This window comes from Melanotaenia boesemani, chromosome 14, assembly GCF_017639745.1.
Source record: "Melanotaenia boesemani isolate fMelBoe1 chromosome 14, fMelBoe1.pri, whole genome shotgun sequence".
NCBI lineage: Eukaryota > Metazoa > Chordata > Actinopteri > Atheriniformes > Melanotaeniidae > Melanotaenia > Melanotaenia boesemani.
In genome coordinates, this window is record NC_055695.1 from 9,637,087 (window position 1) to 9,647,591 (window position 10,505).

General features: G+C 37.2%; 1 protein-coding gene across 1 annotated transcript; it reads right to left on the reverse strand.

Annotated features, from left to right (window-relative positions):
* Positions 1-1,826: 1,826 nt before the first annotated feature.
* Positions 1,827-9,514, reverse strand: abhd8b (abhydrolase domain containing 8b). The gene is made up of 5 exons (XM_042006490.1): positions 9,216-9,514; positions 4,023-4,820; positions 3,595-3,765; positions 3,116-3,332; positions 1,827-2,300 (listed from the first exon to the last, which is right to left on the reverse strand). The coding sequence occupies exons 2-5, from the start codon at positions 4,808-4,810 to the stop codon at positions 2,064-2,066; spliced, it is 1,413 nt and encodes a 470-aa protein (XP_041862424.1). The 5' UTR covers positions 4,811-4,820; positions 9,216-9,514; the 3' UTR covers positions 1,827-2,063.
* Positions 9,515-10,505: the final 991 nt, after the last annotated feature.

A 10,505-nucleotide genomic window follows, 5' to 3' on the forward strand; every position in this document is an offset into this window, starting at 1 on the left:
AATGGATTACAATAGGAAACTAATTGTATTGCAAACACACATTCCTGTCATCAATAAGGAGTTGACATTTCTTCTAAATCTTGTAATGGTTGTGTGGAAAGTCATTAGTTGATTTTAACTTCATGTGTGACATAAAAAAGTGAGAAACTGCATGAAAAAATAATTTCAGTATTGCTGACATTGCTCAAGATCTGAAACCAAGCTTTAGAAGTACTCATGTGTGTATATATGGCAGTACCACAGCTCCTGGGCAGCTCCTGCTGTACGTATGTTTGTGGGTACTGTCATGTTAATGTCAAAGAGGCTGTAAATTAAAAATACACACTAGCTAAATGAGAAAGAGCAGCTCATTTGCTAAAAAATGGGGGAAAATAGGAAGACAAATTAGATAAAAAATCACAACATATAATCTTTTACTTTGATAAATCAATACTTTAAAAGTCAGCAGTTTGTCACTGTCAAAGGCAAACAATTACAAAATGTAAGACACACGATATAAAACAATTTCCTTCAGTTCAAGACGGGTCATAAGCAGTCAGCTGCATTTCTCTCATCAAAGCTGCATCCCCAGTAAATTCAACACATTTTCTGCTACAGTTCATTTTAAAACTCTAAATAACCATCAAATATTAAAAATATAAAAAGTGTATTCTCTATGTATAAAATCATCAAATACTGAGTAAAATCTGTCATCACAAAAACAATGACTGCACCACAACCTACAAGGACGTAAATACATACACGTTGCCTCACAATATTTAATATCCTACTAATCTATTACCTGTGTGGTCGAGTTAGAGCACACATGTTCACAATATACTTATGCAAGCTTGAATAAACCCAGAATTTTAAGAAGGTGTGTGGATGCAATCGAATCACTGCACAAGGATAATTAATCTAAGCTGAACTCTGCTAAGAATAGATGTGTGTTTCTCTGCAAATATAAAGCAAGATATATAAAAAGTGTTATAACAAGAACTTGAGAATGAGAGCTGGTACATTCAGCAAAGTGTTAGAGTAAATAAAAAGTGTAAGAGGTACTATATATATATATATATATATATATAGATTTAGAGAATGTATCACAATTAACTCCCCAGTTGATGACTTACTGTACATGGGAACGATTGCTTTGCAAATCTTTCAAAATAAATGTCAAGCCTTTCTAATAGAAGTGATGATGGAATAACATGCCTACTTTTAGCATTACACATCTGTACCATGCAGAAGCAGGTTTTTACTTTCACACATTTTTAATTAGATACCATAAACTCAAAGAAAAATGTGATGAATAATAAGAAGAACGAGACATTAAAAGGTTGACTTCTACAGAACTCTGGCTTAAAGATGTGAAATGTACATTTTTAAATAAGTTAATCAGTAACCACTATTTGCAATTTAAAAACTTGTAATTAAAATAAATCATTAAAAAAAATCCCCATTTGATAACTTATATTAAGGCCTTTTTTAAATATAAAATTAAATATGCATTCATTCATTCATGCGCCAACATTTTAAAATGGTTTTAAAAAAAAAGATTATCAGAAACATCCCCGTAGCATCACATAACTAAACTGTCAATTTATTTATAATTATAACTGTATTACGTAGTAAATACCACCTTTATAGTTCCCTGATGTATCACAACACATGGTGTCTTTTTATAAATTGAATACCTCAGTTTTTGCATGTGATATGTCATGTGTGTTCTTCAGATTGAGTTACAATTCAAACGCTGAGCCCTGTTCAGCTAAACTTGACTGAACAACACTCTAGGAAGCAGCACATTTACTTTTACTTCTGTCCGGCTCAACTCTTTTTTATGCTTTTGCAGCTTGACAAGCCACAACACAATCAACCCTTGAGTGCATTTCTTTTAAATACCAGGATCGGCCACTCATGTTCCATAACTACAGTAATGTCTGTAGTGTCCTGCCTCCACAAAACCAGCTTCCAGCCAGACAAGCTCGATGCCTCAGGAAGGCATGGCCGGCCTGTTTCAGCTTCAGTCTGAATCAGCTTTAATCTTCGGTTATTTTCGTTCTCACTCGTCCCCTTTCTGATTAAGTTTGCCTGGCCGTTGCAGGCCGGGTCTTGGCAGACTCAGACACGGCCTTGGTGTTGTCAGTTTGAGCTTTAGCTGTCTCTGGACGGGTTTTGGACTCTTTCTTTGGGGGTGTAGGAGTGGCTGGTTCCCAAAGGAAGAACTCATGCAAGAGTGTGTTGACAGCCTCAGGACACTCCATCATGACCATGTGACTACCATCCTCTAAGACCTTCAGGAACGCCATTAGGAGGATCTAACAAAAGAAATAATCAATATATTTATTGAAAAGTTAAATTTTTATGTCATGATCAAAAACTGCCTCTGTATATTTTGGGGTTTAATTAGCCTGGTCAGAAAACTACTGAACATCCACTTGGGTGCAACAGAAACACATTGTAAATACATCAGTGATTATTACATTTTCTTAGCTGATTTTGTTGGGAAATGATTGCTTAGTGATACATCCAGTAGATACTACAAAACACTGTTTTACTTAAAGCAATAAACCATGTTTCTGGACACTTGAAGGATGCTAGCTCATCCACTCTCCTTTAGTGTACACCAACTCCTGAGGGAAATTTTTGGCTCATTGACCTCTTGGAGCTAAAAGATGCTAAAATGTTCTATAAGGATTAAGAAGGACTGTGATTTTTACTACAGGTGATCTGTTCAGCATTAGATGAGGCTAATGAGGTGTAGTTGTTACTCTGGGAAACTTATTATGACTCTTTTTCTTTTCTTGCTCCCATATAGATGCTTTTATTAATTTCATTACTGCATGAAACAGGTAGTTTCAAGACCTTAATCTGTCAGAAAAAGAAAAAAAAAAAGATTTGGCCCAATATAATTTCAGAATTACAATAAAGATGCAATTCTTCTTGGAAAATATATGTGGCAATTTTAGGCCATTACCTCTTATTTCTATTGATTCCTGTGAAAACAGAATCATTTTGCCATCTTGTACATTCATTTTGCTTGAGTCACTTGGCACACACTATTGCGCCATTTAAGATTCTAGTAAAATCATGTTATTACATTATAATGCTTTGGATTCTGGACACAGCTTACCTCAGCCATGCGCTGGTCCTCTTCTACAGGGACAAACTTGTCGTGCATACCATGAACAAGCAAGACGGGCACTGTGAGCTCAGCGTGGTAAACTTCGTCCCCCTCAGGCCAGTACTGCCCGCTCATCATGGCACGCAACACGAATGACGACACATTGAAGGCATTGTTCTCTTTCAGCAACTGTTTTTCCTTTGCACCCTGCCGAGCAAAGCCAGCCCTGCAGAGGCAGAACTGAGATTTAACTGAGGGAGGGATATTAAATACTGTAAGTTACATAGAATTGTAATCAGCTGTGTTTGAAGAGGGATTCGAGCACTATGTGCACATTAAATCTTTCTCTCTTAATTCAGGAGGTTGCAATTCTGAACTTTTGGCTTTGGACTCAAAAAAAAAAATAGATTAAGATCTTCAAATTCCACAGTAAGATCCCTTTATATGGACTTAATTTACATTAGAATAGCAGAGAACACTTCTCTTACTTGAGGAAGCTCCAGGCCAGCAGTGGGGAGAGGCAATGAAGCACACAGGTGGGCAGGTTGAAGATGGAGCAGAGGCTGGGCTCCAGAGCTGTAGGACCACCACCGTTGATCATCACCATCTTGTGAATCTGATCTGGAAACTCATGGGCCAGGAACGTACAGAACGACACACTGGGCAAGTAGTACAGAAGGCAGATTAGAAAGTAGACTGGAAGACACAAGATAGTCATGTAGCGTAATCATCTTAAAGGGAATTTATTTATTTATTGCACTGTTGGATCTTTTTTCACTAACAGAGATGTAGACAAACCAATCTGATGTCTCTGTGCAGTAAAATTAAAAAAATAATAAATGGTTTCCCCAACCCTCCTACATTATCTCTTTCAGTTCTACTTTATTCTGTGTGAATGTTAAAATCTTAAACATACCCATAAGAATGTCCTATGAGGACATTCCTCTTCCTTGCATATCTCTTGAAGATAATTCTCATATCCTCAGCCAATGCGTAGAAAGTATACGCTGCTGCTATCTGTGGAGCTGAGCTGGCTCCATGGCCTGCCAGGTCTGGTGCGATCACCTCGTAACCAAGACGGGAAAAGAAGTCAAGCTGACTTCCCCAGATGTCCAGGGAGCCTCCCACCCCGTGGATGAAGAACAGAGCTAAGTCTGAATGTGTCCCTTTACAGGCTGATATCTTCCTCTCACAATCAATCACCACAGTGCGCTTGGGTTTCCGCCTGCGCTTCCTGGGTTGCTGGGACTGTTCAGCCTGTCCAGAGACAGGCGCTTCTTCTGCTGTTTCAGATGCTCCATTGTTTCCAGCTGAGACAGAATTTGACCGGGCCTCAGGAATGCTGACAGGTGGTGAAGCGTTATGGCAGTCTGTCAGTTCAACCTCTACAGTGCTGTTTGGTTCAGTGTCTCCGTTCTGGCAGGTTTTCAGCTCTGCACTTGCCCTCTCACCCAAGTTCTCAATGAACAGCTGTCCATTACGGTAAACTGTGATCTTTCTTTTGCAGCTAACACTTCCACCCTGATTGGGTTCCTCCGTCATTAGCCGGTCTGGGATGATATGTCGAACTCGCAGAACTCTGCCTGGTTTCACCTCCACAAACTCATAGCCATCTGCAGGTTCGGAGGTCTCTACGGGAACCACAGTGTTGGCAGATTTTGAGGTGAGGCAGCAGAGGAGACCTTCAATAAAGCTGGTCAGCATGGCTGCCAGTCTGGAGGAAACACACACACATAAACATTTATAAATCAGCATACAATGAGACAAGAACAAAGGTTAAAAAAAATCATCTTGATTTTATAAAAATTCAAATTAAATTAAAAGTTGTGCTTAAAATTGATCGCACTGAATACAAAAGTGGAATAATGGTTGAAAAACCAGTTCAAAACCATTAAAGAAAGCATAACAAATGTTAAAAGTCAGACATTAAACTTTTTTTTATTGTTATAATTAATTCAAAATTCTCAGGAACATATCAGCTCATCTGGAATTTGATGCCAGCAACAAGTGTGAAAGAATGTTGGGACAGGATCGTGTTTAGCATGGTGTAGCATCCAAACCTTCTTAAACTCTGTGCTTCTGACTTGTTTTGATGCCACACTGACATTCATTTGGTACATTTCAGGAGTTGAGGCTTTGCAGTGTCCCAAGGCTGAGAAACTATTTTTTCCAGCCCAGAGCATCATGTTACATCTGTCTTTTGCTTTGTGGTTTGTGGTGTTTTGCTTTGCCAGTAACTGGATATCAACACTTTGGCCATTTTGATTCAGTGAGGACTACAGGACATTATTGCAGAAGAAGAAAGAGAGAATGTGGGCAGAGCAAGAGATAGATAAGAGTCAACATCGGACTGGCTTTTACTGACTGGAGAGACCTTTGAGTAGAGATAGGTTGCAAGACGGTTGCTGAAATAGCCTTTGTTGGTAACCTGCCAACGTTCAGTTGTGCTACAGTCTGTAAGTACTGAGGAGACCAGCTGGTGGACCTTGTTAAAGATTTCATATCCAGTTTAGTAATGCCACTCTGAAATATGTGAGGTCTTTACTGAAAAAGATGTCTTTTAGATGGGAGAATATGTTTTTATGTGCCTTTCAACACCGATGTTGTCTTTCCCGATGTACAAGTTGCCAGTTTCATGTTCATCATGTTCAAATCAGACTTTTTTTTTTTTGCAAGATAGAGGTTTAACCTGCATTTGTGGACACCTGTATCTACAGACAATAATTCCTGGAAGTGTTCCTGTGCTCATGAAATGGTTTCTATGATAGAATCATGAATATTTTTAACGTAGTGCAGCCTGCAGGCCAAAAAGATCAAGGGCATCAAATATTGATTCTTGGCCATGCCCCTTGCACACAGAGATGTCTCCAGATTCCTCAAATCTTTTGATATTTTGTTCTGTAGATGATATATTCAGTCTTTCCAACTTTATATTGAGAAACAACATTCTGAAAATGACTCTTGAACTTGTGGACAGTTTTTTTCCTAATGCTGAACCTCTGAACACCTTAACTAGTCAGACTCTGCCTCTGAGATGTTCTCTAGCGTTACAAAGCTGTTGCTAAATGACTTAATAAATGAATGAATGCCTATATTGTCATTGTAAAAATGTACAACAAAATCACATGCTGCTCCTTGTAATAGAATGAAAAGTTGTGATTACTTGTAACTTGTTATTCCAGCTATTTTCTTTTCTTTTCCAGCCTTTTGTTGCCTCTGTTTCAACTTCATTTTAGATCTGTTTTTGTTATTAAACTTAAATTATCATTTTTTTTTCATCAAATATTAAAATGTCTTACTTTTTTCTATTTTGTTATGACTACAATATTGGTTTATGTATTTTGCAAATAATTAAATTCTGTTTGTTTTTATTACACAGCATCCAGACTTTTTTTTTAGAGTTGTTAAATCAAGCACCTTAAATGTACATTTTTAAAAAAATGCAGACAAATCTTGAGGCTGTACAATCTGACAACTTTTTCCTACACAAATTCTTGCAAATTCTCTGCATCGTTTCTCAGCAAGGCCCTCAAAGGTATTAATAGCTTTGAACGGTAATAGGTCCTGAGTTAAAGCTGTCCACCACGTGATTGCTCTGCAGTGGCACATACTTCTACACTACCAGTCAAAACAACAGGACAACCAAGCAACAATTAATGGTACTTTCAAATAAGTATGTCTACATAAGTATACTTATCTGGATAATATTACAAATATTCAAGTATTTCAGTTTTACTTAACTACAAATTAGAGCTCATATAGTTTCATTATCACTTACTTTATATTTAATTAGTTTAGATTTATTATTTATTTTTATCACTACATCCAGCCAACAAATTGGTCTCACAAATTCTAAACTGTCTTTAAAAATATAATCAATAATTTAGTTAGAAACACCTAAAAGAAAGAGGAGTCATATAATTCTTGTATCATACCAAACACAGGTAGTCAAAGCATATGTTTTCAGTTGATTATCAGGCATAGCAGCAGCGCAGTAGCCGGAAATGGTCTGCAAGTCTCTCTGCTGGCATTATCTTACCCTCCTCCCTCCCTACAAGAGGGGATTAAACTTTCTGTCTCTCTAAGTCCACACAACAAATCTGTCTCTCTACTGTCTTGACAAAAACAGCGGCACTGCAACAGTATGAGTTGGTGCATCTTTCTCTAAACTTGCATCCCATCAGCTTCTGCTTTCATCTGGGGATTATGGACACAATATGATACAGCATTCCTGCTTTGCTGGCTATGTTCATGCCCTTTTCTGCTTATATTTGCACATCCTCTCTCCACACTGTGCTGTGTGTGCTATCAGGGGGACGCTGAGCAGGCCATTTTGATATCAGGGAGGGTGACACATTTATTTCTAACAGTATTCTCACTTTTAGAGGCATCATTTACCAGACACAAGGTGTTAGCTGTGTTATATGTAATGTATATTTCTGTCCTTCAAACTCTTTTGTAAAGAGTGAATTTGTTAGTCTGTATTTATATGAAATTTTATACACAGGGACGTATCTATTACACCGCCTGCCCACAGGCTTAATTGTCTTTGTCCACCTGAAATATTAGAAATTATTTTGATCTATACCATCCCTTCTGACAGTAAACACAAAGAGTGCATCAGGAGGTAAAATATTCCCTGTTTTTTTTATTCCCTTGTCATTATAAGATTGCCTAAAAATAATATGATTCAAACTGTTGTAAGATAAAGACTCTAACATAACCTGTTTCACTTGTCAGTCAACACCTCAATGAAGCGTTCTAGTTTTGCATATCATAGATCAACAGTTTGACTCTTTAAACTCATCTGTATTGCAGCGATCAGGTATCCTAAAACAAATTAGACCAGAGGTGGTGCAGATCACTCAGGACTCTAGACTTTGGAAGCCAGCTCTTTTAAAACAAGAATTTGTAAAGTTACGTATTACTTTCCGGACTTGTCTTTCGACTGCTGGTAGAGTTTTTGTGTTTGCCACTGGAGCAGTCGACTGCCTTATTTAAGGGGTCTTAAACTTCATTACATGTTTTTTTTAACTGAATAAGGCCACTTTATAGGAGTTTAATCTATAAAATTTCTAAACAAAGCTGTTAAAAGAGCTTTTTTATCTTCAAACATAGCCTAAAGTTACAGTTTATAACAGTGGCAGTTAATCTCAGCCATGATGTTGTCCATTTAGACTTAATTTAACAAAACCCTGTTGTCACCCTTGTTTGTTTCCTGTTGCAGTTTCTTCGTGGCTTCTATTGTCAGTGGCTGCACGAGGCTGTTACATAACACAATCACAGTGGGGACTGGTGCCCAGAAAAGAAGCAGAAGCTGTAACGGAGGATTAAAACGGCTACAGCAGGTCCATTATTGATGGAGAACCTGGCTTGCTAAAGTGTGTTTCTTAAACTGTTTTGTTTGTTTGTTTGTTTGTTTGTTTGTTTGTTTTTTTTACTACTATATCTCCTTAAATTAAAATGCTTACTGTTGTGTGGCATCATTTCACAGTGTTAACATATTCACTTGGTTGGTATTATGCAATCCAAAATGAACTAAGTTGTCCATTTAAGTTATTTTCATCAAACTGTGTCTATTAATATTCAAAAATGGCAAATTGGTACTTGTTTACATTTTATTGGATATGTGTATTTTTTCTGTCAGTACTTGTAAAATTGAATGAACAGACCTAATAACATATCTGTGTCCACTCAGCAAAAACTTGATGATCCAGCTAATCTATTTCAAGGTAAATAACTGTTAGAACAGAGAAATAGATTAGCATTTTAAGGTAATCTGCAGTTGTTTGGTTGTTTATTTTCATATAACAAAACCTATTTTAGCTGCAGGCCCCAGCTATTCATTTGCAACAATAAACCGAGTTGAATAGACAGCTAAGTGAATGTCATCTACCAGAAGAAAGTACCAGAAGGTTTTCCTCATTTAGTTTACACTAATGAAAAATAAAATAAATCACATTTCACTTAACATTAAATAACTATTTGTTTCGGATGGTTGCAGCTCTGCTTGATGTGCAGCGACCCAAAAAACCTTAAACTATATTATTTAAATATTAGCACTGCAAGAAAAAACAAGAAATAAGCAGCAGTGATGCGGAATACTTACCTTTATGAAGGCTTTATTTCCGAAAACTTGATCAGATTGATGCGATTTTCTTTTGCAACATCGAAGAAGAACGAGAGCTATAATCTGTAGCAGTCAATCCAATAATCTAATTCATTTGGATTTCGTTGTCCTGTCGGTAGCCGCCACATGGCGGCCAGCCAGCATCTGCCGGCTGACAGCATGTCTTTCAACGGGTCAGAGGTAGGACCATATCAGCGCGCCGCTTCCATGCAGGAATACTGGTTCCTGCGTGTGGAGACGCACCAGAGTTCTCCGGGTGTCAGAGAGTTTTAATCCAATGCTGATGCCATGTGATAAACTGCTGCATCCTGGTTCCGTTATGGATGTGAGAAGCTGCCCCCTGCTGCTGTGTGGCTGCAGTGGGAAGATTAATGGAAGAAACTTCTTCACTTAGTGAAAAAAAAGTCAAAGAATAATTTAAATTTAAATTTGTTTATTTTCAAATAGATTCACGTGACAGTAAAGAAAAATTAAGAATACAGGCTAATTATCAAATTATCCATAGCGTCTATTTTTTACACCACTGACCACCATTTCTGTTACACAAGTATAGCTTATTTGTTTATGTTTACATGGTATTTTATAATTCATGTATTTAACTTTTACAGTGCACTGTAAGTACCCATGTGGCCAGGGGTTACAGTAACACTTTCAATAATTTGTAGTAGGCCTAATAGAAATGTTATTGATTTTATCAAGTTAGTTGACAAACCATTTCCCTTTGCATCTAGTTGCTTACAAGATCAAAACTAGGTCATTTATATAGATGGTGTTGCTTTTTGGTGTTGAAAATGTTAAAAAAGACAAAAACAAAAAGACACAGTTATGTAATAATATATATAGTTATTTATTGAAACTTAATATTCAGATAATATCATAATAACCTCCACAGTTCACCAAGAACAATTATTTTCTCCATTAAATCAGCATTTCTTTCTCCTGCACCATGCAGAGCTGGTGCTGTGGCAGTTGCCATGGTTGTTGTTGCTGTGTAACTGTTTGCAAGGAGTCCAAGTTGGCTGGTGAGGTGAAAGACAGAAGTTAATCAACTACAAGCCCACTGAGCTTTAAGTCTCTCTACTGAAATAATGCAAGTTTTATTGATGTTGATAATGCTAACCTTGTATTAGAATGTTGTATTTTGACCTTAACAGTTGAAAGTGCATAACGAATACTTCTGAAAAACTGTGCCATACAGTAATAAAATAATGTTTTAAAAGTACAAGACCCTAATACCTCTCAACTTTTCTTTTCATACCATTCTTCTAT

Bases quoted from the DNA above. Each gene is read 5' to 3' on its own strand.
- abhd8b (XM_042006490.1), bottom strand. From the start codon at position 4,810: ATGCTGACCAGCTTTATTGAAGGTCTCCTCTGCTGCCTCACCTCAAAA. The intron at 3,766-4,022 runs GTATGTTTAAGA...CTACTTGCCCAG, and splicing joins CTCATAGGACATTCTTATGG to TGTGTCGTTCTGTACGTTCC. The intron at 3,333-3,594 runs GTAAGAGAAGTG...CTGCCTCTGCAG, and splicing joins CTGGCCTGGAGCTTCCTCAA to GGCTGGCTTTGCTCGGCAGG.